General features: G+C 44.9%; 1 protein-coding gene across 2 annotated transcripts; it reads right to left on the bottom strand.

The window, feature by feature from the left end:
* Positions 1-25,998, bottom strand: AMPD1 (adenosine monophosphate deaminase 1). 2 transcript variants are annotated; one of them, XM_029068490.1, is made up of 15 exons: positions 25,856-25,998; positions 17,205-17,379; positions 14,758-14,923; positions 12,789-12,954; positions 8,967-9,186; positions 8,130-8,259; positions 7,409-7,603; positions 6,965-7,096; positions 6,621-6,784; positions 6,136-6,262; positions 5,771-5,934; positions 1,529-1,649; positions 890-1,063; positions 542-652; positions 1-204 (listed from the first exon to the last, which is right to left on the bottom strand). In XM_029068490.1, the coding sequence occupies exons 1-15, from the start codon at positions 25,965-25,967 to the stop codon at positions 40-42; spliced, it is 2,322 nt and encodes a 773-aa protein (XP_028924323.1). In that variant the 5' UTR covers positions 25,968-25,998; the 3' UTR covers positions 1-39. The 2 variants fall into 2 exon arrangements, with proteins under 2 accessions (XP_028924323.1, XP_028924325.1); XM_029068492.2 differs by lacking the exon at positions 25,856-25,998 and adding an exon at positions 25,234-25,589.
* Between the last annotated feature and the right edge of the window lie 1,533 nt (positions 25,999-27,531).

Raw genomic sequence — 27,531 nt, 5'->3', positions numbered from 1 at the left:
TAGAATTGTTCGTATATTCGCTTTAATATGTTATGGTTCTCAGGGTTCCACATGGCAATTAAGGCCCTCAGCAATTAAGGCGAGTTCATAACACCAGGTTTCATAGCGATACATCATGCGGATTTGGGCTACATTTGTTTTCCGGATGTCATTCCCACGAGGGCCTTCCTCAAGGTAATTGTCTCCCAGAAACCTTGCTTTCTCCTGGAAGTGAAAGGGAAGCAGATCAACTGTTGTTCACTGTTCCACAAATGAGTACAATGAGCACTTCTATAGAATCCCTTCTTTCTATGGACCCAGCAATAAGGAAAATAATTCTTGGCAATCAACTTTCTAGGACTTCTGTCAGGAAAGAGCACACGGGGGAATAATCAGAGCTCACTTCATCCCTTCCATTCTCTAAGCAGTATTTTGGGCAGTATTTATGATACCATTTATGAAAGACATCCGGATTTCATTTCTGGTTTTTTACCGACTCATCTGTCATCACAGACGATCAGATCACATGCCGATGTGGTTGACTCATGAAAGCCAAGTCTACCTGATGGGACATGCCGCATTGCAGGACACTGTTTCTTGCCACTTCACACATATCACAGGTGCTGAGTTTGAAGACCTGGGCAGCAATGGCATATTCCTCCATCAGTGGCTCCTTGAATAATCGGGCAAAACAGTAGGTCAGGAAAGAAAATAAGTTTAGTTCTGCCAGCAGACTCATATGAATTTCCTGAACTTGGGACAAGCTGGTCCCGTGATCCAGTAGGGGTAGTTAGGGTCATTATGGGAAGTCCCCAGAGCGCTAGGCATTGTGCTAAGCCCAGGGAAAGCCAAACAGAAGTGGGAGCCATATTCTCAAAGACTGGAAGTAGGGGGTGTTGGCTAGCCATACCTTGGTGAAATGGAATTGCATTGGATCATCTGTGGAGAGTGAAATCATCAGGCCTTTCTGAAGAAAATCCAACAGTGGATTTTTAGCATATTCTAGGAAGAGGCTGTTGTTACTTAGAGGTGACATGGCAATGGGAATCTGAGCCAGAAAATATAAGTATTCCAGCACAGGACTCTAGGGAGAGAAAAATATGGAAACTTTGATCAGCCAATTAACTAACTTAATATATTCTCCAAGCCTCAACTTCCAAGCAAAACTATCACCAGTTATTTCAAATCCCCAAATAAAAAGATTTCTGCTATCTTTTTGCAGATGCTATTTGGTGTCATTTATCTTTGCTCCTCTGTTCATGGAAGTTGAGCCAAGTGGGTTCTTTGAGCATCAGTTCTCTAACTTTGGTATTCTGATCCAAGGAAAAGACTTCAGATAGAAACATTTTTTTCTCTCTCTTAAGGAAGCTTGCTGTGCATCTTATCCATAGTTAATCACTGACACGATCAGGGAAAATGTAGCCTGGGGATCCCAAATTCCCCTTGGATCTACAGGAATGATAACTGCTCAGGATAGTAAGAAAAAAGAAAACAATGAATTGCCTAGTTCCAAGATAAAGTCAGCCTAAGGAAAGCACCATCAACTGACCTTTTTTAAATTTAAGCCGTGGGAGATATTGTCTGCCGTCATGAATGCTGTCATTAGATGTGTAATAGCTCCAGCTTCCCCACAGTGAGGGCGAAAGAGAAAGGTGTTCATTCCTCTCTTCCTAGAGAAAAGGGAACACTGTCTTTAGGATTTGCAGGTGAGCAGCTGGGAAATGGCCAGCAGTTTTCCACAGAACATGCCTGACTCAGACCTGGAGAGTTGTAAAGAACACCAGGTGCCGCAGATAGTACAGAGGACTGCCTTTACCACTGTTTTTTTTTTTGGAAGGAACTGTTACTCTTTTCAGACGGCATCAATCGATCCGTACTGTTTATTGAGTGCCTACTGAGTACAAATCAATCCATCAGTGAATAATAATAATAATGATGGTATTTGTTAAGCGCTTACTATGTGCAGAGCACTGTTCTAAGCGCTGGGGTAGACACAGGGGAATCAGGTTGTCCCACGTGGGGCTCACAGACTTCATCCCCATTTTACAGTTGAGGTAACTGAGGCACAGAGAAGTGAAGCGACTTGCCCACAGTCACACAGCTGGCAAGTGGCAGAGCCGGGATTTGAACTCATGACCTCTGACTCCAAAGCCTGGGCTCTTTCCACTGAGCCACGCTGCTTGTGTGCAGAACATTGTAGTAAGCACCTGGGAAAGTACTATACAAGAGAGTTGGTAGACATAATAACTACCCTCAATTAATCAACGGTATTCACTGAGCACTTACTCCATGTAGAGGACTGCATTAAGTGCTTGGGAGAGTACAAAATCACAGAGTTAGATGCATTCCCTGCCCTCAACAAGCTTATTGAAGTCTAGAGAGGGAGACAGAGATTAATATAAATTCAATAAATTACAGCTATACATTAGTGCTTTGTGGCTGAGGGTAGGGTGAATGAAGAGAGTAAATCCAGGTCCACCACTCATCTGTTGTGTGACCTTGTGAAAATTACTTCCCTTTTCTGTGCCTCAGTTACCTCATCTGTCAAATGGGAATTAAGTCTGTGAACCCAATATGGGTCAGAGACTGTGTCCAACCCAATCTACTTGTACTCCTCCCCCCCAACCCCCCACACCATGCTTAGTACAATGCCTGACACATAGTAAGCACTTAACAAATACCACAATAATTATTATTCTTTCCCAAGTGCTTAATTCAGTGCAGTGCACTCAATGAGTGTTCAATAAATACCATTACTATAGCTACTATTTGAAGTTTGAATATTTCATGAACTATTCAAGCAATATACAGATAAATCAAACGAGGGTATTTATTGAGCACTTACTGCATACACAGCACTGTACAAAGAGTTTGGGAGAGTACGATTCAACAGAGTTGGTAGATATGTTCCCTGCCCACAACGAACTTAGTCTAGAGATGGTGAGTAGGAGCATGAATGCTGAGCATAGGCATGAGACACGTAAGAGCTAGGGGTGGCCGTTGCATTGAGCTGAGTTGGGGCACTGTGAATTCATCAGAATTCATCAATTCTTGGAGTAGATGGGACTTTAGGAGAGCTTTGAAGGTGGAGAGAGCTGTGAAGATAAAGTGTAGATTCACCATGAATGGCATCATTTTTTAATACGAAAGTTATATATACACTTGAAAATCCTTTTATTATGCACTCCTTTTAAACAAAAATTTGGGGGTGGATCCTGATGATTGATTTGAAAATGTAATACCCTAAATCATTATTGTTAATGATTAATTACAAGCATTTATATTTATTAATTGTTAATCCAATGGAACTTTAAGTTACTAGATTGTAAGCTCCTTGTGGGCAGGGAATGTGTCTACCAACTTTGTTATATTATACTCTCCCAAGTGCTTAGTACAGTGCTCTGCCCAGAGCAATGGCTCAATAAATAGAGTCCATCGATTAATACACTTTTTAAAAGTCTCCTATTAAAAAACTCAAATATAGTAATAAATCCTCAACCTGATTAGTTGAATTAAAAGGAAATATTCCTGAATATATAAAATTAAACACAGTAGAGACATGAGCGTTTTGAATCAATTCATAGAACTCAGTTCTTGTAGTCACAGTAATGTAAATAACTAACTAGTCCAATGCAATCAAAAATCCAGGGGTGCCAGTTCCAGGGGAGAAATGTGGGGAAGGGTCCATTGGATTTGGGCCCGTGGAAGAAAAGTGTTAGCCTTGCCCCTGCAGCTTTTTGGGCAGGGGGAATGGACATAGCCTGGGCAGAGTCTTGTTCAGCTGCTACCCTGATTTTGGAGTTGGGACAGTGGGTAGGGAGGGAGAGGAGCGGAGAGAGCCTTTCACAACCTGGACAGCTCTGGAGTAGGGGCAAGAGGGTTTGATTGACCCTGGCTATTGATTCCAGATAATTCGGTGGATAATACAGGGATAATATAGCACACCTCCCCTCCCCCCAGCTTCAGAGCCAGGGTGGGCCAAATCAGGAGCGGGCCACAGTGGCATGGTGATTGCAAGCTCTTCGTGGGCAGAGATCGCATCTACCAACTTTATTGTACTGTACTCTCCTAAGCACTTAGTAAAGAGCTCTGCACACAATATGCACTCAATAATTGCCCTTGTTCAATGATTGATTGATTGCCATTGGCCCAACCCCATGCAAAATCCTCCCTTCATCAACCCAGGGAAAAAAAATTAGGTAAGTCCTTGTCTCCATGTTCTCATCTGTTTTTGGATTTGTTTTTCTGGGTCACTCTTTCCTAGCCATTGGCCATCCTTCCTCTCAAAATCCATGCCCCTCAGAGGCTTCGTCATCCAGAAGACCTTTTCCACGTTTGCTCCTAGACTCAGAATGAAGAATTGGCACCTATGGACCATAACTTTAATTCTCATGAAATACGGAACTCCTTTATTTTGAAAAGTGTTGAAAAGTGTTGAAGGGATGCACAGGGCAAGGGGGTTGAAAATCAATGCAAATCAGAACTCTAACATAGTTTATGACTTTTCCCCTCACAAACCCATGGACCTGATCTTATGGACTCAGGTTCATTTACTCTTCTCACTCTGCATTCACTCACTCAGGAAGCTGTTCCACTCTCAGTCAACTGGTCTCATAAATCGCTCAAATCCCTTTCTTCAATCCTAGATCACCAACAGTCTTTAGTGTCTGTCTATCTGGGTATCCTGATGTTTCTTCAAACTCAGTAAAGTGGAGAATGGACTTATTGTCTTCCCCCCAGCCTCAATCTGTGGATTATATTCCCAATTTCCAAGACCTGAGCCACTCTCCTACCTGCCCACTAAGTCCAAAGCACTGTAACCCTTGTGCCTCCAAAACTTTCACCCATTGCACCCCCCCACACACAAAATCAGTTGCCAAATTCAGTCTGTTCTTTGCAACATTGTTCAAACCTGATTTTCCTTCTCCGTCCCCTTCACTAAATTCTTTGTCCAGATCCTGGCCACCTCATCTCTACCTCATCACCTACAACAACTTTTTTCCTACCAGTCTCCAAAAGCGGCCTGGTGCAATGGACAGAGCATGGGCCTGAAAGTCAAAAAGTTATGAGTTCAAATTCCGGCTCTGCCACCTGTCTGCTGTGTGACCTTGGGCAAGTCACTTAACTTGTCTTTGCCACCTTATCTATGCCACAGTTACCTCATCTGTAAAATGGGGATTAAGACTGTGAGCCCCACAAAGGTCAATCTGATTGCCCTGTATCTACCCCAGCACTTAGAACAGGGCTTGGCACATAGTAAGGGCTTAACAAATACCATTATTATTATTATTATTATCATTATTGTTATATTCACCTCACACAAAATATTCTGTGCATCCTACAGCCCAAATCATCTTTCATATTCACTGCTTCCTATTACTCCAGGGACTCCCTATTATCCTCTGGATCAACTATAGGTTTTTGAAGGTTGCTTTCAAAGTTTTCTCCCCGCTGACTCCACCCTACTTGTGAAGTATTCTCATCTCCTGATGCCCGCTAAATCCCACCTTCCATTCATATGAACTGGTCTTTTGGCAACTGTGAATAGTCAATCCTCCCTTTCCCATCTCTCAGTCTTTGCCTCCTGCTTCTGCCTCCCAAACAGCCTCTTTCCCGCCTTTAATTTTCAGCTCCAGGTGCACCACTCCTGATTCTGGCAGCTTGGCACCAGTTCAGTTGTATGTGGTGGGCACTGGACCCAGATGCAACTCCTGGAAAGGAAGCAAGGAGGTGTCAGACTGAAATTCTCTCACTCCACACTGCCCCTCCCCAAACTCCCTCATTCACATACTTCCTCAGACTGTTGAGCACCACGAGGTTGGCGTACATGTAGTATGCGTAGTACGTATATGATGGATTCTTCTCCATCATCCACTCCTCAGGTTTGGGACTCTTGGATGAAAACATGTGGCCGCTGTGTTTGGATTCATCATCCACGCTGTCAAAGCCGGTGATCTGCCAGGAAGAGTGCGATGGATCTCCATTGGGATCCTAGGCCCAGTCTCCCCGTCAATGCTTCCATCCCTCAATTGACCATGAGATGGGTGAGAGGGCTGCCAAGGAACCTCGGTGGCTCCACGTCATGTCTCCAGGCTTTAACCGGGGGAAGTTATGTCCCATGGTGGGGTGAGAGGAGACTTAAGGGACCACACTTACATGCTTGAGGAAGATACTCAAGTCTGGATTGGCCTGGGGATTGATTGTGGCTTCAAACACTGGCAGGAATATATTTTCCAGCATCTTGCCGAAATGTGGGAGGAAATTCTTGGCCCGGAACACATCACTGGGGGTAGAAGAGAGGTAAGTGGAGGTACCCGGCTTGGCATCTTCAGTGGGGGGCTGGGAGGCGGGGCCCTCATTTCTACTTCTGTGGCTCTGGGAGAGCCAACAACCCTGAAGACACCGGTGACACCACATTAACGCCCTCAGAAGTTACAGGGTCAGTGGAAGGGAGAGAAAAAAGGGAGGGGAAAGCAATTGGGAAGAATTGGCACATTAATCTCAGCCTGGGGGAAGAAGTAGAGTTTGGATCACGTGGCAGGGCATAAATCCGAGGCCTGCTTGAATGGCACGGCTGGGGACTCTGTCTTTTGTGCTCTCTCCCGTTTCCACTGAGTCCGCCCAGGAAAGCAGGCACCTACTAGATCCTAGGGACCTGGATCATCCACATCATGTTGGAGCTGTAGACTCGGTTCTGGACAAACCAGGAAGCCAGTTTGGACCACTCCTCGGGGCTGCGGCCATAGATGGACAGCCGGGGTTCTGCGTGCTGGTACTTGGCGTCTTCCAGGTCCGCGGCCACCTCCTGCAAGGCCAAATTGAGGCCTCAGCTGCTCCAGAGAACCACGCAGGGCTGAGCTGACCACCACCACCCCGCCTCCCCACCACCACCACCGACGCACTCTTCAAGGGCCCTCGGCCACCTGGGCAAAGTGGACGGCTCTGTTCTGTCCACCCTCCAAAATGGAGGTCATCTCCATCTCACCTTGATAATAGTGGCAAAATACTCCCCGTTAATGGAGTTGTCCGTCTTCAGGTAGAGGTCCCGCAGCTCACTGGCTCCCACAGGGTTGTACTTATCATTGAACTTGTCGAAACGCTGGAAGGTCTGACGTCCCTGCAAATCATTCCTGCATTCATTCATTCAATCGCATTTATTGAGTGCTTACTGTGTGCAAAACACTGTAATAAGTGGTTGGGAGAGTACAGTATAACGATAAGCAGACACATTTCCTGCTCACAACAAGCTCACGGTCTAGAAGGGGAGATGGACATTAATAACCCCTTTACTAGGGAACTGGTTGAGATCAGAGAAATCTAGAAAGGCAGGAATGGGAGAGGTTTCTAGAAGAGATGGCTCAGGAAGCAAAGGGGACCTGGGTCATCTGTTGGAAGATGGATGAGAGAAGAGATTATCCTTGCCACTTACTGCATGAACATCCAGAGAATCAACAGTTAGGTCATAGGGGTGCATTTTCAAATTGGCAAAGAGTTCCTTTAAGGTCAGCTTTTTCTCTTTGGAGGTGTAGACCACTCTATCGGCATCCATCCGGTAGGATTTCTTAATGAAGTGTAGCAGGTGCTTCTGATTCATACAGGCAGCAGCATGGATATGCGTGTCCACCTACACAGGAAGAGATATAAAACCCAACGGTCTCAGTTCATCAACTTTCTGATTGTTTTGGTGGTATTTGTTAAGTGCTTACTATGTACCTGGCACTGTACTAAGCACAGGGGTAGATACAAGGTAATCAGGTTGGACACAGTCCATTTCCCAAATGGGGCCCCAGTTTACAGATGAGGTAACTGAGGCACAGGAAGTTAAGTGAATTGACCGAGTTCACACAGTAGGGAAGTGGCAGATCTGGAATTAGAACCCAGATCCTTCCAACTCCCAGGCCTGTGCTATAATCACCAGGCCAAGCTGCTTCTCTAAGGACAACTTCCGGGACAACTCCCATGGTCCCCCTAGTCCATATTTTTATTTTCCCCTTATGCTTCTTTCCCTCTCCTTCTTCCCTTTCCAGCTTCCTTGCAGCCTGCCAAATAGCTGGAAACGTTCCTATCACTTGGCAGGAAAATGGACAAAGTGAAGTCTTCCAACTCTGGTCTCAGGAGACGACCTCGATTCCCAGTTGCAGGACCTTTACCTTCCTACAGTTGTAGAAATCTCGGTGAGGGTTGTTCTTCAGTTCTTTCATTTCTTCCATCTCATTTAACATCTCATGAACCTGGAACTTGGAGGACAAAAACTTCAGGCGTCGGTGGGCATAGGTTTTACTAATGAAGAGAAAATCACAGTCAGATTCCTTTTAAGGTGATTTTCTCTGTATTTAGTTACCATTTATGGTCTTTAAACCCTCATTATCTAGTGGCACCATCAGTCTAAGAGCTATGTCATCATCATCATCATCAACAATGATATTTATTTATTTATTCATTTACTTTTATGGCTTTTGGCAGGCTTATACTATGTGTCAAACACTGTTTTAAGCACTGGAGTAGTTAGAAGTTAATTAGGTTGGACACAGTTCCTGTCACACACAACATTCACAGCCCAAGTGGGAAGGAGAACAGGAGAACTGAGGCACAGAGAAGTTAAGTGATTTGCCCAAGGTCACATTGCAAGGATTTGGCAGAGCTGGGATAAGAACCCAGGTCCTCTGATTCCCAGGCCTGTGCATAGCCTTTCCCTAGGCTATGTTTGACAGCTTACTCTGTGTGCTAAACACTTGGGAGAGTACAATACAAAAGAGGTGATAGACATGTTCCCTGCCCACAGTGAGTTTAGAGATTAGAGGGGCAACTAGACAGTAATATAAATTAAAAAACCCTTATATATTCATATGTACTACACAGGCAACACATTCGAGTCCAGTGGTCTTCAAAGTTAAATTTGAGGTAAGGATGAATCAACATAGAGATAGGAAGGGTTTGGGGGTGCTTTGCTATTTTTTTTTGTCACTGGATTCACGCTGAACACTTACACAGGACCTTGAGCAATTAATGCCAGTAGATAATTCATATCTTCTAGGAAGATGTTCAGATTTGGGTAAGGCAGATGTTGAGGTTCATCTCTTTTGGCAGCTGCTTCATCAGTGTATATGTAAACCACACCATCCTTCATTTTTAAATAATACCCAAGGTTTTCAGGGAGATCGTCTTTTTGGAAAGGATCTTCTCCCTTCGTCACGGGAGGGGTAAAGACTTTCGAATGAAACACACATAGCAATAGATCAGCAATTGTGATCAGTGGGGAGCTGAGAAATCACTGTAAAATGAAATACAGTGTACACCCATTAAGGCCATTCCTAGTGAACACTTTCTGCATAAGACCTACTCACCGGTCAATCCTGAGGATGAGACACAACTTGGAGAACAAAGAAACCAACAAGGACAAAACGTGTATAATAAGAATAAGGGAAAGATAAAGAAAAGCATCATCCATTATTAGCAAAAAGGAAGTCGTCTAATAAGTGAAACCAAAAGGATAGAGAGGTTCAATACTACTTTTTGTTTTTAACGTGCCTGTCGGCCAATTAAATAAATCAGGAAGAGAAACGGGCCAGGGAAATACTAGGAGAGTGGAAATCCAAGTGGCAGGAGGGCTAAAGATACTAAAGTCTGCAGGGAATGGTGGATAGTATGCCAAGTGGGTAAAAGTAATTGACTGAAGTCACTTGAGTGCCAGCCGCTACTATGGTAGAAAACTTATAGTGGAGTGCAAGTAGATCTTTGCATGGGCCAGGTGGTTTGGGTTGGGGCTAGGCAGGGTGAAACAACCTGAACCGGGAGAAAATTCCAGCCCCTCCCTCGTAAGAGCACTGACCACAGTGCCATCCCACCTGCCTGTGCCTCGTTCTCCCTTATCCTGCCGTCGACCCCTGGCCCACACCCAACCTCTGGAATGCCCTCTCTCCTCACATCCGCAGAACTAGCACACCTCCCTCCTTCAAAGCCCTACTGAGTGCTCACCTTCTCCAGGAGGCCTTCCCAGACTGAGCCCCCCCTTTTCCTCTGCTCCTCCTTCCCTCCGCATCACCCCTACTCCCTCTCTCTGCTCTATCCCCCTCCCCGCCCCACAGCATTTGTGTATATATGTACATATTTATTATTCTATCTATTTTATTAATGATGTATATATCTATAATTCTATTTATTTATAGTGATGCTTTTGATGCCTCTCTACTTGTTTTGTTTTGTTGTGTCTCTCACTTTCTAGACTGTGAGCCCGTTGTTGGGTAGAGATTGTCTCTGTTGCCGAATTGTACTTTCCAAGGGTTTAGTACAGTGCGCTGCACACAGTAAGCCCTCAATAAATATGATTAAATGAATAAGTCTCTGTGCACATTTAGAAATCCCTAAGTTCGTACTGAATCTACAAACACAGGTAGAAGGTAGTCACGATTCCTGCCCTCAGGAAGTCTTCAATCCAGGGCGGGGAGACAGATGTTAAAATAAATTAGAGGTAGGGGAAAAGTAACCCAGCTGTTCTCCTTCCTACTTAGACTGTGAGTCCCATGTGGGACAGGGACCGTGTCTGACGTGAATAACTCACATCTACTCCAGACCTTAGAACAGTGGCATGTAAGTGCTTAACAAATTCTCTGCTATTACCAGTAGTGTAGTATAAGGATATGTACATAAGTGTTGGGGTGGAGTGAGTATTGAAGTGCTTAGTGGGTATGGACTAGAGTGCTTAGTTCAATCCATCAATCAGTCACATTTATTGAGCGCTTACTGTGTGCAGAGCACTGTACTAAGCTCTTGGGAGAGTACAATATCACAGTGTGGTTGGTAGACACGTTACCTGACCACAACCAACTTACAGCCTAGAGGGAGAGACAGACATTAATATAAATGAATGACGGATTTGTACCTAAGTGCCGTGGGCTGAGGGTGGGGTGATTAAAGGGAGCAAATCCAAGTGCAAGAGGAATGCGGAAGGGAGTGGGAGAAGAGGTCATTCATTCATTCAATCGGTTTATCGAGCGCTTACTGTGTGCAGAGCACTGTACTAAGTGCTTGGAATGTACAGTTTGACAACTGATAGAGACCATCTCTGCCCAACAATGGGCTCACAGTCTAAAAAGGGGAGAAAGACAGCAAAACAAAACAAGTAGACAGGCATCAATGCCATCAAAATAGATAAATAGAATCATAGAAATATACACATCATTAACAAAATAAACAGAGTAATAAATAATATATAAGAATAGACACAAGTGCTAAGGGGAGGGGAAGGGGGTGGAGCAGAGGGAGGGAGTCAGGGCGATGGGGAGGGGAGGAGGGGCAGAGGGAAAGGGAGGGCTCAGTTTGGGAAGGCCTCCTGGAGGCGGTGAGCTCTCAGTAGGGCTTTGAAGAGGGAAGAGAGTAATGAGGGCTTAGTCAGGGAAGCCCTCGTAGAGGAGCAGTGCCTTCAATAAGGTTTTCAAGGTGGGGAGAGTGATTACCTGTCCAATATAAAGAGGGAGGGCATTCTAGGCCGAAGGTAAGACATGGGCAAGTGGTTGGCGGAGAGATAGACGAGACTGAGGTACAGCGAGTAGGTGGGCATTAGAGGAGTGAAGTGTGCGGGCTGAGTTGTAGTAGGAGAGCAGTGAGTTAAGGTAGGATAGGACCAGGTAAGTGAAACAGAAGAGAGGGAAAGTAGGGTGAAAAGATAAGATATTAGTCAGGGAAGGCTTCCTGAAAGAAGTGTGATTTTAGTAGGGCTTTGAAGATGGGGAGTGTGTGTGTGGCGGGGAGAGGGAGGGGGTGGAGGGAGGGTAGCAGGGACAGTCTATCAGATATGAAGAGGAAGGGAGTCCCAGGCAGGAGGGAGGGCCTGATCGAAGCTCAAGTGGTTGTTAGAAGAGCAAAGTGTGTGGGCTGCGTTGAGTGGGAGAGGAGTGGGGAGAAGCAGCGGGGAGGGGGCTGATTGAGTGCCTTAAATCTGATGGTGAGGAATTTCTGCTTCACGCAGAGACGGATGGGCAATCACTGGAGGTTTTTGAGGAGTGAGGAGATGTACACGGAACGATTTTTTAGAAAAATGATCTGGACATCATGTCGGTTTGGTTCGGGAGCCAGGATTTTGACTCATGCAGGGCTCTTTGAGAAAGTGCCTGGAAATTGGATGCACCGGGAGTCTGTGTAGTTTAAAAAAAGCAAACAGATGGCTCTGGATATTTTAATGGGCCTATAAACTTAACTTCTATGCCCAGAAAAATAGTAGCAAAAATCATCGTAATAAAAATATGCAAATTTCTTAAAGAGACAAGGTACAGTGTAGCAACCAACTTGGGATCCTCTGTGCGTAACAAGGCACGTACATCAATTAAATAGGCCACCGGTCTTCTGTGATACGGAAGGTTCCCTGATGTTGTCTTTCTGAGGTCCTAGGCCAGAGGTTTTTGAAGGTTTTCAGCTTGGAACCCAAGTGACTTCTGCAACACTTCACAGAAAAAGAAAAAAAAACCCAACAACCACCCACAATGATGAAGCAGCATGCTGCTCTGGGAGAGAAAGGTCCTTGGGTGGAGAGGGTAGGTCACATATGGACACCATATTGCTTCGGAGGAAAGTGGTGATTGAAGGGGAGGGGAATATGTTGTGGAAATCAGAGTTTAAGATTCCATCACAATTCTGTGATCCTCAGTCTGAGGAACACTGAGTTATTGCCATCCATCTATGTATGCGTGAATTGTCTATAAATGTCTATTGAATTGTGGTAGTGAATTTTGGGTATTATTTAAGATGGAAACATTGGATCGTATTAGTGGAACTTAGAGACTTTCCATCAGTATCAAAGTAAGAAAACTAATTACCTGGATATAAGCTCTCGTCTACTTTCCAAACATCTCCTTCCATTTTACGAAGGTACTTGGAAGAGGTTCTAGGGAACCTCTGAAATGACTTGTTCATATACTTCTCCCGAATACATAATGCACGATAGAAACCCGCGCACACAACTTCAAAATCTTCAACTGTGACCTACAAAAAGAAACTGAATCTCAAACCCCGGCCTTTGAGAATTCGTTAATTTCAAAGACGCTACATGTGGTAATTAATATAATGAGGCTTGTTTCTGCAATCGAAAACTGAACTGAACATATGCAGGGCAAGAGTAGCTAGGAATCTTCTAGAAGGACTCATTTCCCCTTCACTAAATGTCATCATTTTGTAGGCAAAGATCAGTCCGATCATCCTGGAGCAAACAGAGTCAAGAATTTGGGGCAGAAAGGCATTTATGGACTTTGCCGGACCCTTTTCCTAGGAGCGTTTATCCCATCTTGATTCAGGTCAAGCTTATCATCTTTAAAGATCTGTTAATTCCGAGGGAGGCAGATGCCAATAGAGCATTTTTGAGGAGAGTTACCTGCGCTGCGGAAATCCCTGAGAGTGGATTTCTCAGCAAAGAAAGAGCCAGTAGTTTTTAAGGGGCTAATTGAGAACCCTTGGGATTTGAGCTTTAAACCTCAAACAGTCACCTGAGAAGAGGGCCAGGGACTGGCTGTGAAAGTTACAGTTGGAGTGTGTGTTGGTTGGCTTTAGTTTTGTCAATTTCCTGCTGGTGTCGCCAGTCCGTGCAGTCGCCAGTCCATGCAGTAGAGATTTATTACCTAGCAAGAGCTCTGGGAAGGGCAGGGAGGCCGGATTGGGTAATTGTGAATTTACCAGCCTGTACATCAAATCACAGGGTTTCCAGACATTCCCTATATATAGGACTCTACCTTATGGCACTTCTCCGTCCCATTTTCCTGAAATGAACTCTTGGGTAGGAACACAGAAGAGCTCACATTTTAGTGGTAAGATTCCCGTCTTCCCAGCGGCAAAGGATGGGTGAAACCAGATTGTCACCAGTGTCCTGCATTCTCAAATAGAAACCTTGCTAATCCCTACAAAAGCCTGTTTAAAATGGTGCAATGCTTTCTTAGGATCTATAAGAAACTAGAGAGGGGAGCAATGCGAGAGAACAGAGTAAGCTGCAGATTTCAGAACACAGCTCCACTTTCTGTTTGAGGGAGTCATTTTTCTATTTATTCTGCTCCCAAGCTCTCTCTTCCTGTCACAGCCCTCTGCCCCTTAGTGGCCCCGGAGCATTTACCTGTTTGGGGAATTCTTAGGGAGAACAGTGCTCTGCACAAAGCAAGCACTCAATAAATGCATGGCACAGTGGATAGAACATGGTGTGGTAGTCAGAGGGTCATGGGTTCTAGTTCTGGCTACGCCACTTGTCGACTGTGTGACTTTGGGCAAGTCACTTCCCTTCTCTGTGCCTCAGTTACCTCATCTGTACAATGGGGATTGAGACTGCGAGCCCCACATGGGACAGGGACTGTGTCCTACTCAATTTTGCTTGATCCACCCCAGTGCTTAGTACAGTGCCTGGCACATAGTAAGTGCTTAACAAATACCATTATTATTATTGTTACTGTTAATAATAAGAACGAATACAATCGATTGATTGATTGATCGATCTATACAAGTGCGAGCTAATCTATCCTTGCCATGCTCATGGCCCAGGGAGGCATTGCTAGGAAAAAGAATCAATCAATCAATGGTATTGTTTGAGTGCTTACTATGTGCAGAGCACTGAACTAAGGTCCTGGGAGAGTACAATGCAAGACCATTAGCAAGACACATTCCCTGCCCACAACGACTTTACATTCTAGAGGAAGAAAAACAATAATTCGGAAAGGGCCAGGGGAGTGCCGAGAAGAGGGAGTTGCGATGGACAAGTAGAATATGGCATTTTGTGGTCTGACTGCAGTGTTTTAGGAAAGAGAAGCTCACCCCAGAGGCGTAGTCACCGGTAATCTGAACCCTCTGGAAGTCAGGCACGGTCTGGTATAATGGGGATGAGGAAACATGGTCATCGGAGGCAGGCAGCTTTGTTGAAGATTCCTCCATTGATGGATGAGACAGGACAACTGTCTTCCGACTCTGAAAACGTTTCTTCCTGGGTTAAAGAGAACAAACTCAGCCCCGGCAGGTGTCCCTCAGGGACAGATTTTGTTTCACTGTGGAATGAAACTTTAGGCAAATTTGAAACTCGCCAAAGTGATCGTGTAGGGGAATAGGGGTTGGAGAATAATCGAGGCAAGTATTTCTGGGATGTGTGTTCACGTCCACCTCTACCTGCTGTGACATGTAGCATTTATGTTCACAGAGAAGCCCATTGTAACAGGGCCATAAAAAAACTAAGAAATCGAGTGTGGATCAGAGGCGGAGGGATTTCCAACTTGGTCCGACTTCACTCCCGCTGAGGAAACACATCATCCTTCGCTAGTCCAACCCAGGGGTGATAGCTGTCTTTTCACCTGTCGGGCAAAGTCAGTGGTCCTCTTCTAACAGTGGTGGTAATTTTTATGATCGTTATGATTATTATATTTGCTAAGCGCTTACTATGTGCCAAGCACTGTTCTGAGCACTGGAGTAGGTACGAGTTAATCAGGGAGTAGGATTTAATTCCCATATTACAGTTGAGAGAACTGAGGCGCAGAGAAATTGAGTGATTTGCCCAAGGTCATACAGCAGGTAATTGGCAGAGCAGAGATTAGAATCAGGGTCCTCTGACTTTTAGACCCAGGCTCTTTCCACTGGGTGATGCTGCTTCTCAAATTTAATATCATAGGACAAGAACCCTTCCAGGACTGTATTTGATTGGACTTTGTCATTTCTTCCCAGTGCTTGATGACTCATAGTGCTTAACAAATACCACAGTTATCATTATTATTATTAAAAATTGAACTAGCTATTGAAGGCATAGATTGTGCTTCAAGCTTGCACTTGAAGCTGTATCCCCCACCCTCAGCCCCACAGCACTTATTTATCTATCCTTAATTTATTTAAAACCAGTCTTCCCCTCTTGACTCCAAGCTCCTTATAGACAGGAAACATATCTACCAACTCTATGTATTGTCCTCTCAAGTACAGAGTTCAGCACCCAGTCATTGCTCAATAAACACCATGGATTGATGGTTTGATAGATCTCCTACTTTCCCAGTGGGGGCAAATGCAGAGTTGATTCAATTAATCAATCAATCGTATTTATTGAGCACTTACTAATAATAATAGTGATGATGATGGTATTTGTTAAGCACTTACTATGTGCCAAGCACTGTTCTAAGCGCTGGGGTAGAGGCAGGGTAATCAGGTTGTCCCACGTGGGGCTCACAGTCTTAATCCCCATTTTGCAGATGAGGGAACTGAGGCCCAGAGAAGTGAAGTGACTTGCCCAAGGTCACACAGCAGGCAAGTGGTGGAGCTGGGATTAGAACCCACGTCCTCTGACTCCCAAGCCCGTGCTCTTGCCACTAAGCCACGCTGCTTTGCTATGCACAGAGCACTATGGGAAAGCACAGTACAATAGAATTAGCAGACACGTTCCCTGCCTACAATGAGGTTACAGTTTAGAGGGGGAGACAGACATTCATATGAATAAGTAATTTTTAATATATAATTTAAAGACATGTACGTAAGCGCTGTGCGGTTGGACATGGGGCGAATATCAAATGTCCAGAGGTCCTATCTCAGTGGCCGTGTGGAGTGGAGGGCTAAAGGCGTTCACTAAAGCTGTGAAGGATTGGAAGCAGAAGACCTTTTCTAAACCAGTGATACGTAAAACCTCAGCATTCTTACCGTATTCCTTCCAAGAATGCCTAGCACCAGACCTCCTTCTGGAGAATGGCATCGTATGGAGTGTTCGTCTCTGGTTTGGGCCCAGTTGGGTTGGAGGAAAGGGTCACTTATTGATCTGGGTTACAGTCCAGATAGTCCCCTCTGCACTTTAAGCTCGTTGTGGACAGGGAAAGTGTCCTTTATAGTGTTATATCGTACTCTCCCAAGCGCTTAGTACCGTGGTCCGCAAACAGTAAGCTCTCAATAAATATGATTCGGCTCAGTGGAAAGAGCATGGGCTTTGGAGTCAGCGGTCATGAGTTCGAATCCTAGCTCTGCCACTTGTCAGCTGTGTGACTGTGGGCAAGTCACTTAACTTCTCTGTGCCTCAGTTACCTCATCTGTAAAATGGGGATTAAGACTGGGAGCCCCACGTGGGACATCCTGATTCCCCTGTGTCTACCCCAGCGCTTAGAACAGTGCTCGGCACATAGTAAGCGCTTAACAAATACCAACATTATTAGATTGACTGACTGACCCATTCGGTCTCGTCCTTCTGCTGTTTGCCACCCCGGCAACTTCTCTAAGAATATTTTAATTTCCTATCCCACGTGTCTTACCGTCTTCCTTCAGCAGTTTTCTTCTCCTGGTGGAATATGTGAGCTTGCCTCTCGTGGTGAGAAATGGGGCATAGTTCATCCACATCAAATGGGGACAGCTCATGTCGACCTCCCTCATCCTTCACTTCAGAGGCAAAAACTCTTTCAGCCAAGCTACGCATTGCATCGTCCATATCTAAAGAAGGAAGTTTTTACAGATCACTGTGCAGTTGTCTCCTAACAAGGGATTGCAGAGGATGCAAACTGTGCTTCCCCTACAGCAGAGTTCTGGAAAGATGGCAGAATTCAACTATCTGATTTACACTCCCCCTGTTTGCTCAACTTCTCTTTTTTACAACCCAGTTCCTTAAATCAGCACAACTCCCTAAATGGGTCTCCGCTATTCCTTGCAGATCTATCCTTTCCCTCCTCTTGTGCAAAAGTTTCTGTGTGAGCTCTGCACACTTCTCCCAACCCAACCACCCACCAACTCTGAAAAAATAGCTTCATGATGGCAAAGGGGTAGATGATTCGGGATACGCGTCTTAGAGTAAAGATTTAGAGGTCAGGACTCCTCTACTTTTCTCTAAGTTCTGTACTTACCTAAATTGTCTGGCTTCGATCAAAGCCGTTCACCTCTGGTATGTCTTTGTTTTCCAGTAGCTGATAAGAACTGCCTCATTGGATGAGACCAATGGTCCGCTAAATTCAGTCCTGCTTCTGTCAGTGGCATCGAAGGATTCTCAGAGAAATTGTGTTATGGTTGTTCTCCTCAACATGCAATCTAATCCTGTGGGCTGTGCCTGCCACACGTTTTTGCTTCTAACGTGAATTGATCCAAACTCTCCTTGAGTGTATTGCTGTTTTCTGCCTGTATAGCTTCATACTGTACTAAATTCCAAATGTTTGACACCTTCTTTTCTGATGAAGTTGTCCTTTGTTTGAACTGAACTACCACCTTCAAGCTCCAGTGACTTCTGCCTCCTTCTCCTCCTCCTGTTAGGGGATTTGGTGAAAAACAATTTGTGCCCTTTCCTAACCCTCAGACTTCTATAAAAACTTCAATCATATCCCCTCTCGACCTGCAGTTTCCCCACTTGAAGAGTCCTTTTTTTTTTCCCATCTATCCTCCTATAGAAGCTACACCATCTCCCTAACATTTTAGTTGCTTTTTTCTGATTCTCTATGTATTTTCTAGTTTCTGTAAAATAATGATAATAATGATGGTATTTTTCAAGCGCTTATTATGTACCAAGCATGGTTCTAAGTGCTGGGGGAGATACGGAGTAATTGGGTTATCCCACGTGGGGCTCACAGTCTTAATCCCCATTTTACAGATGAGGTAACTGAGTCACACAGAAGTTAAGTGACTTCCCCAAAGTCACACAGCTGATGAGTGGAAGAGCCAGAATTAGAAACCCACGACCTCTGACTCCCAAGCCCGTGCTCTTTCCACTAAGCCACTTAAATGGAAATGTCAGCAATAATTCATCAGTAAAGGGATTTCAGACTCTCGGAGGAAGAGACCCAATCTTCCCCAGAAGCTCCCATGTTGTTGGGAGCGAGGTCTGGCCTGGTTTGCCTAAGGCTGAAGTGGTGACGCTCTGCTAGCTTGTTCCCTGGAGGCTTGTTCACTCAGCTCTCATTTAATTTGACATTTGACATAACTTTCAATAAGTCTCGGCCTCCTTGAGTACCTCATTCTCTTACGGGTAGCTATAATGAGGATGGCAAACGGACAGACAATAATAAGAGAAGATAGAATGAATCTAGTCATGGCAGGGGAGGCATATATATTCATTCTTTCACTCATTCATTCATAACATCTAGCAATCAATCAGTCATTCAATCAATGGTATTTATTCACTGCTCACTGTGTGCAGAGCACTGTACTAAGCACTTGGGAGAGTGCAGTACAACAGTTCCCTGTCCATAAAGAGTTCACGCTCTAGAGTACAGTACAGGCATTAATATAAATAATTTTTGCATTACTTCATGCACTCTTCTTCAAGAAGTTACAATAGGAGAGCGCAGGGACTGTTTACTTCTCTGGGCTCAGTTCCAGTTCCCAGAACTTCTATGTTAAAGTTTTCTAGACAGATTCAAATCAGTGAGGTATTTTGGTAGCTTTAAACAAAAAGGAAGTGAGATCATTTGCGCAGTTTTGGATAGCTCACAGAGAAGGGATCTAATTAAAGAAGATTGCATCCCCGAAGGTTGAGCCATTGATTGGCTTCTCGTTTCTGTGTCTGGTGTGTGGGGACTGACCTGGCCTCATGAGAACTCTTCCGATCTGGGTGAGGATCAACCCGACCCGGGTCTTCCACAGAGGGCTCCATTCCCTTGGACCGTGGACTGCAGGGATTCAGCAGACTGGCTCATGCATACTCTTGGGTCTCAGAATTCCAAGGAGATGGTTAGTTCTGAGAACCCTCTGAGTTCTAGAACGGTGGATGTAGTTGGGCTGGGACTCCCCAAGGCTTCCCAGCAGCATGGGGTAGTGGATAGAGCACAGGCCTGGGCGCCAAAAGGTCACTGGTTCTAATCCCGGCTCTGCCACTTGTCTGCTTTGTGACCTTGGATGAGTCAGTTAACTTCTCAACTGCTTCAAGGAGAAGCAGCGTGGCTCAGGAGAAGCAGCGTGGCTCAGTGGAAAGAGCACGGGCTTTGGAGTCAGGGCTCATGAGTTCGAATCCCAGCTCTGCCACTTGTCGGCTGTGTGACTGTGGGCAAGTCACTTAACTTCTCTGTGCCTCAGTTCCCTCATCTGTAAAATGGGGATTAAGACTGTGAGCCCCACGTGGGACAACCTGATTCCCCTATGTCTACCCCAGCGCTTAGAACAGTGCTCAGCACATAGTAAGCGCTTAACAAATACCAACATTATTATTATTATTTCTCTGTGCCTCAGTTACCTCATCTGTCGAATGGGGAGTGAGACTGTGAGCCCCATGAGGAACAGGGACTGTGTCCCACCCGATTTGCTTGTATCCACCCCAGTGCTTAATACAGTGCCTGACATCTAGTAAGCACTTTACAAATACCCCAACTATTATTATTATTAATAACAAGGAAAGCAGTCTGATATTTATAGGGGTGGATGGGGGTGTTGGGGCACGGAACAGGCCCCGCACTACCTTTATCTGGACCAAAGGTGATCAGGACTGGATGGGACTTTCCAAAGGAATTCTGACCTAGTGCGAGCAAGGGCAGACAGAACCAATTCCAAGGAAGAAAACATCAGAAAAGTGTACTTTTATTGTTGTTATTAATGGTATTTGTTAAGTGCTTACTATGTGCTAGGCACTGTACTAAATGCTTGGGTAGGTGCAGATAATCAGGTTGGACATAGCCCATGCCCCACATGGGACTCGCAGAAGGAGCATGGCACAGTGGATAGAGCACGGGCCTGGGAGTCAGGTCATGGGTTCTAATCCTGGCTCTGTCACTTGTCTGCTGTGTTACCTTGGGCAAGTCACTAAACTTCTCTGGGTCTCACTTACCTTGTCTGTAAAACAGGGATTGAGACTGTGAGCCCCACATGGGACAGGGATTGTGTCCAACCCGATTTGCTTGTACCCATCCCAGCGCTTAATATAGTCCCTGACCCATAGTAAGCACTTAAGAAACTACTATAATTATTAAGGACGATTACACCAGAGGGGGTGTATGGTCAAAATAAAAGTAGTCTACAATCTAGAATGTGACCTACTTTTCACATGGAAAATTTAGCCAAGAAAAAAGTCCAGGACATTGGGCTTTTCTGCAACATTTATTTGTTATATAAAGTTCACGGTTTGGGGAACTGAAAACAAGAATTCAGATATCATAGAAACCCTGTAGTCGCATGCAAGTGTCTGCTGAGTTCTGGAGAAATCTCAAATACATTTTACAGTCAGAAGAGTAAACAAATTAAAATTCCAACAAATTTCCCCAGGGAAAGAAACGATTCCTCCTTTGGCAGCAAGCACCTGCAGCCCAAGTCTGCATTTTGGGGGACAGTGTAAACCGTGAGAAACTACATAGGCCGCCCCACGTGGGACAGGGACTGTGTCTAGCCTGATTATCTTGTATCTAACCCACCGCTTGGTACAGAGTAAGCATTTAACAAGTAGCATTAAAAAACCAATGGATAATAGATTGCCTAAAACCAACTGACTGAAGGCCTATCACTGACAAAACCAAATTGATTACAGACATATTAAGGTGACTTTGAGAAGCCCATCCAAAACCCTCAGCCTTGGGGCAAGAAACAAGGACCCTCCCCCTCTTCCCCATCCCCCGCCTCACGGAAAGCAGTGTGAGAGGGAGTGCGAAAAGACGGAAAAAGCCAGAAAGAAAGGAGGGCGAGAAAGGGGGAGAGATGGGTAGGGAAAGGAAGACAGGAAGAAAGACACTCGTTCACTCAACCACTGCCTATCCTTCTTTGGTCCAGATCACAGCACCACCAGCCAGGACCCCGACTAATTATAATTATTATTTGTATTTGTTAAGCACTTACTAGGTGCCAAGCACTGTAGTAGATACAAGGTAATCGGGTTGGACACGGTCCCTGCCCCACATGGGGCTCGCAGTCTTAATCCCCATTTTACAGATGAGGTAACTGAGGCCCAGAAAAGTGAAGTGACTTGCCCGAGGTCACACTGCGGACAGATGGCGGAGACCGTATTAGAACCCAGGTCCTCTGACTCTCAGGCCCGTCGTGTCCTTATCTCCTAGGCCATGCTGTTGTCCGGGTAGCTAAAGTTCCACCGGCCCTGCCATTTGGGAGTGGCAGCTGAGGAGTGACTGCTGAATGACAGTAGTGGCAGTGACCTCCCACGGCCCACCTGCCCCTCCCAGGATTGTTCCTTTGAGTCTCCAATCCGGCCAGAAACACACCACCGCAGTCTGTCAGCTCGTTATGGGCAGGGAATGCGTCTGCTAAAGCTGTTGCATTGTACTCTCCCAAGAGCTTAGTATAGTGCTCTGCACATAGTAAGTGCTCAATCAATATCATCGAACGAGCGATTGATCGAGTCAACTTGGAAATTTCAAGGAATAATAATAATAATATTCGTATTTGTTAGGGGCTTACTATGTGCAGAGCACTGTTCTAAGTGCTGGGGGAGATACAGGGTAATCAGGTCATCCCACGTGAGGCTCACAGGTAATCCCTATTTTACAGATGAGGTAACCGAGGCTCAGAGAAGTTAAGTGACTTGCCCACAGTCACACAGCTGACAAGTGGCAGAGCCAGGAGTCGAACCCATGACCTCTGACTCCGAAACCCAGGCTATTTCCACTGAGCCACGCTGCTTCCCTGAATGACCCAGTTCGGTTGCTGAAGAAGAGAAGGGAGAGGAGGGGGAGAAAGGGAAGGAGCTTCGGCAACCTTTATTCCACTGTGGACCACCTCCACCAGCTCACTGTGGGCAGGGAATATGTCTGTTTATTGTTATATTGCAATGATAATAATAATAATGATAGTATTAGTTAAGTGCTTACTATGTGCCAAGCACTGTTTGAAGCGCTGAGCTAGATACAACATAATCAGGTTGTCCCACGTGGGGCTCACAGTCTTAATCTCCATTTTACAGGTGAGGAAACTGAGGCCCAGAGAAGCAAAGTGACTTGCCCAAGGTCACACAGCAGGCAAGTGGCAGAGTCGGGATTTGTTCTGCACACAGTGAGCGCTCAATAAATATGATTGACTGATTGACTACAGGTTCGGCCATCTGAAAAGGGGCTTCAATTAGCCTGTTCAAGATTGGTATAACCAGACAGTAGGATGATTGGGGATGGAACTTCAGGCTTTTGGTTTATTGACTTATAGGCATTTAGTTTTAGGCAAATTGTCACCGGCCATCAGTGGACAGAGGAAAGTTAGTGATAGTTACGCCGATGAACCTAATCCTAGTACTGTCTATAAAGTGGAATTTCTGCAACCAGAAATCGTTACCAGAGGGACCACTGTTTCTTTTTTCATGAATGATCATGAGTTCCCTTGTCGTTACACGTTCACAGCGATTTTGAATTACAAGATATTTGATTGTTTTCTAAGTTTGGCTCTCTACTCCCAAGCTCCAGCTTCTAAGGACTACTCAGGGAGGGCTATGTCCCTGAATCTAGCAGTTGCAGGAAACTTGGGAAAGGAGGATCATGCTTGGCTCCTTACCCAAAATCAGGGTAACACGTCGATTTCTCAACAGTGCTTTCTAAATTCCTGCTTGGAAGGCAAGACCCTGGAGTCTTGCATCCGAAATCATGACTTATTGCTAGAGTCGCCTTAATACCCCAACTACAATTAGCCAGTCCGAGGGGAATGCTACGTTAGGATTAGGATGGAAGGGAAAACTGCATGAACTGTCCTTGTAAATGAACTGCCAAAGGTTTATTTCATTTAGGAAGAGGATAAAACAGGGAAGAGCTTTCCCTTCGGTCATTTAAATACTCCCTCCTGGACTTAGAGAAACCAGTAGGAAGAAGTGGCATCCAAAAGGACATTTCCTGTCTGTGCCTAATCAATGAATCAATCAATTGATCAATGAAATTTATTGAGTACTTACTATATGCAGAGCACTATACTAAGAGGTTGAGAGAGTATAATACTATAGAATTAACAGATGCTTTCCCTGCCCATAACGAGTTACTGTCTAGAGGGGGAGACAGACATTAAATCATTTATAATATATAAAGATATGCATGTAAGTTCTGTGGGACTGAGGGTGGGGCAAATACCACATGCCCAAAGATCACAGATCCAACTGCACAGATGACACAGAGGGGAGAGTGAGCCAGGAAAAAGAGAACTTAATCAGGGAAGGCTTCTTGGAGAAGATGTGACCTCAGATATATTGCGATGGTAGGGAGAGTGGTGGTGTGGCATATATGGAGGGGGAGGGAGTTCCAGGCTAGGGGGAGGACGTGGGAAAGGGATTGGTGGTGAGATAGATAAGATCAGGGGCCAGGGAGTAAGATGGGACAATTTATTACCCTATTAATTTTTTTAATGAGGTGTATATCTCCTTGATTCTATTTATCTTGAAGATGTCTTGTTTTCATTTTGTTCTTTTTTGCTTTGCTGTCTCCCCCATGTAGACTGTGAGCCCGTCACTGGGTAGGGATTGTCTCTATCTGTTGCCGAATTGTACATTCCAAGTGCTTAGTACAGTGCTCTGCACATAGTAAGCACTCAATAAATACTATTGAATGAATGAAGAGGAGTGAAGTGTGTGGGCTGGGCTAAAGTAGGAAATCAGTGAGGTGAGGTAGGGTGGGGTGAGCTCACTGAGTCCTTTAAAGTTGACGGTAAGGAGTTTCTGTTCGATGTGGAGATGGCCGGGCAGCCATTGGAGGTAGGTTCTTGAGGAGTGGGGAGACAGATGAATGTTTTTTACGAAAAATCATCTGTGCACCAGAATGAAGTATGGACTGGAATGGGGAGAGATAGGAGTCAGGGAGGTCAGCGAGGAGGCAGAGGCAGTAGTCGAAGAGGCAAAGGATAAATCCCCCGATTAGACTGTAAGCCCATCAAAGGGCAGGGACTGTCTCTATCTATTGCCGATTTGTACATTCCAAGCGCTTAGTACAGTGCTCTGCACATAGTAAGCACTCAATAAATACTATTGAATGAATGAATAAATGCTTGGATCAGCGTGTTAGCTGTTTGGATGAAGAAGAAAGGGTGGATTTTTGCAACGTTGTGAAGGGAGAACTGGTAGGTTTTGGTGACGGATTGGATATGAGGGTAGAATAAGGGAGGTGAGTCGAGAACAACGCCAAGTTTACGGGCTCGTGAGACAGGGAGGATAGTGGCATTGTCTACAAGTGACGGGAAAGAAGTCAATTCCCCTTCAAAATATTAGAACTCCATTTCAAAAAGTTTGAAGCGCTCAAAAAATGCTAGCCAATTAAAAAGACTACTTGTGACACTGGTGACCATCATTTTCATTATCATTAATAACTTTTCATAAACACTGCTGAATATACCGTCGTTTCTAAATTAAGATGTAATCATTGTTCGTCCAGTTGAGGTTTCAAAAAATGGCAGAAGAAATACAATACTCACGGTTTTCTTTAGTTGTTTGCAGAAAATGTTATGAGTCACTTCTCCCAAACAAAATAATGTGCAGATAAATGTAAAAGAGAATCACAGTAGGGTATCATTATTACTCTTCTTCCTCCCCATTTGCCTCAGATTTATCACCACTCAATGATTTTGGGAGATAGCCATTTTCTGTGCATTTTCTTTCCTTCTCTGCTCCTTGCCCTTCAGATTGCTTTCAGTAAATCCCCAGACGCTCAGCTGACAACATGCATTCAAGTAAGGCTTGGCAGTCACCTTTTTTGCCTTTCTTCCAATTTGTAGTCATTCCTCACGCAGGAGACCCTGTCGCTCCCTTTCTCAGAATTCCGACTGACCTTACAGCCCCGGAGGACTTTAGAGAGCCTCATGGAGATGATTCACGCTCAATTTGGATCATCGCTTTCAAACCCTGTTAACACATTATGGTCATTCTTTATCTCTTCTCCGATCCCCAATCTTGGAAATGACCAATTTTGTGGTAATTTGAGGACTATGTCCTCCAACTTGCTATGAACAATGATATAAAAGATTTGTATCCTACACCAGAAAAAAACAAACCAACGACAACCAAATTGGAGTTGTCTGGGTGCTTTAGGTCACCTACCTGGAACTTTAACAAGCGGCATGGTTGCTGGGAACCTCGATAGAGGGACAGGACTGGAGAGAGGGGACGGAAAGTAGGGGTGACTGCCCGATACGATAAAACTGTCTGACATGAATTTTATTATTTTGTCCCTGCTCCCGTAACCTGACTCTACCCAACTAAAAGAAGCAGCAGAATTAGATCAGGGCCTATTTAAAGCCATAAGCAGTTGACAGAGAAACAGGTGAAGCAGTGGCTCTTTAACACTTCTGGCACCAGAATGCAAACTGCAAGTCGGTGAGCATTTTTTTACTGGGGCCTAAGTGGGCCGGGGCCACAGACCCCAACTTGATGAACCTCCTCGTTTTTAGCTCCCGAACCTAGTTTTAATTTTAGTAGGAGGTGATTAGAATTGCATTTCCTCTTGGGAGTCAAACTTCCATGTTTCTTTGTTTTCTCTAGAGGGCTTTCAAATTCACTTTTGCTACTTGAAAAGAGTCTTTGGTGCTCAGCCTCCTGAAGTGCGATCAATCTTTTGAGGATTCAAACCTGGTAAAATGGGTGTCCTGGAATCTGCAAGGTTTATAATGAGAAATTTTGATCAGGTTTCTGTTTCGATGTTTCATTGGTGGAGGACCTACTCTGTATAGACCACTGTTTTAAAGCACTTAGGAGAGTACGATAGGAATAAAAGATCCAATCCCTACCTTTAAGAAGCTTACCATCTAGAAGGGGGACACAGGCCCAGAATAAATCACTGATGGAAGGAAAATAAAATGGAAAGATGGATCGAGTGACACATTTCGCTCCACTCCTCAGAAAACTACTCTAGCTACGCATACCCAGCCTTAACTTTTCCTTCAAGGCTGTAGACCAGACTTTTCCATTTTACAACTTGGCTCTCTCCCTCTGCTACTCCCCCCTCAGGCTCTATTGTTGCTCATACGACTCTCATCTGGAACTCTCTCCCTGCAAATCTGCCAAACTACAAGCCTTCCTGTCTTTAAAAAGTCCTCCTAAAAACCTCGCCTCCTCCAGGAAGTCTCCCTGATCAATTAATTCATTCAATCGTATTTATTGAGCACTTACTGCATGCCGACCACTGTACTAAGCACTAGGAAAGTACAATTTGGCAACACATAGGGTCGATCCCTACCCAACAACGGGCTCACAGTCTAGAAGGGGGGGAGACAAAACTCACCTCCTCCAAGAGGTGTTCCCAGACTGAGCTCTTCTCCCTCTACTCCCTCTGCCATCCCCCTTTACCTCTCCGCAGCTAAACCCTCTTTTTCCCCTTCTCCCTCTGCTCCTCCACCTCTCCCTTCCCATCCCCACAGCACTGTACTTCTCCGCTCAACTGTATATATTTTCGTTACCCTATTTATTTTGTTAATGAATTGTACATCGCCTTGCTTCTATTTAGTTGCCATTGTTTTTACGAGATGTTCTTCCCCTTGACTCTATTTATTGTCATTGTTCTTGTCTGTCCGTCTCCCCCGATTAGACCGTAAGCCCGTCAAACGGCAGGGACTGTCTCTATCTGTTGCCGACTTGTTCATCCCAAGCGCTTAGTACAGTGCTCTGCACATAGTAAGCGCTCAATAAATACTATTGAATGAATGAATGAATGAAAACACACCCTGGTTGTATCAACCCCCCTCTCTGCTTAGGGTATATGCAATCTATTCCTGTCCTCA

This window comes from Ornithorhynchus anatinus, chromosome 7 (genome assembly GCF_004115215.2).
Source record: "Ornithorhynchus anatinus isolate Pmale09 chromosome 7, mOrnAna1.pri.v4, whole genome shotgun sequence".
Classification (NCBI taxonomy): Eukaryota; Metazoa; Chordata; class Mammalia; order Monotremata; family Ornithorhynchidae; genus Ornithorhynchus; species Ornithorhynchus anatinus.
The sequence above is the reverse complement of the archived record's forward strand: the minus strand, read 5'-3'. Positions and strand labels throughout refer to the sequence as shown.

Excerpts from the sequence above, each read along its gene's own strand:
- AMPD1 (XM_029068490.1), bottom strand. The coding sequence starts at position 25,967 with ATGTCAGACAGTTTTATCGTATCGGGCAGTCACCCCTACTTTCCGTCC. Across the intron at positions 6,263-6,620 it reads ATCCAGGTCCCTAGGATCTA|TGATGTGTTCCGGGCCAAGA; the intron begins GTAGGTGCCTGC and ends TTCTACCCCCAG. Across the intron at positions 205-541 it reads AATGCGGCATGTCCCATCAG|GAGAAAGCAAGGTTTCTGGG; the intron begins GTAGACTTGGCT and ends TTTCACTTCCAG.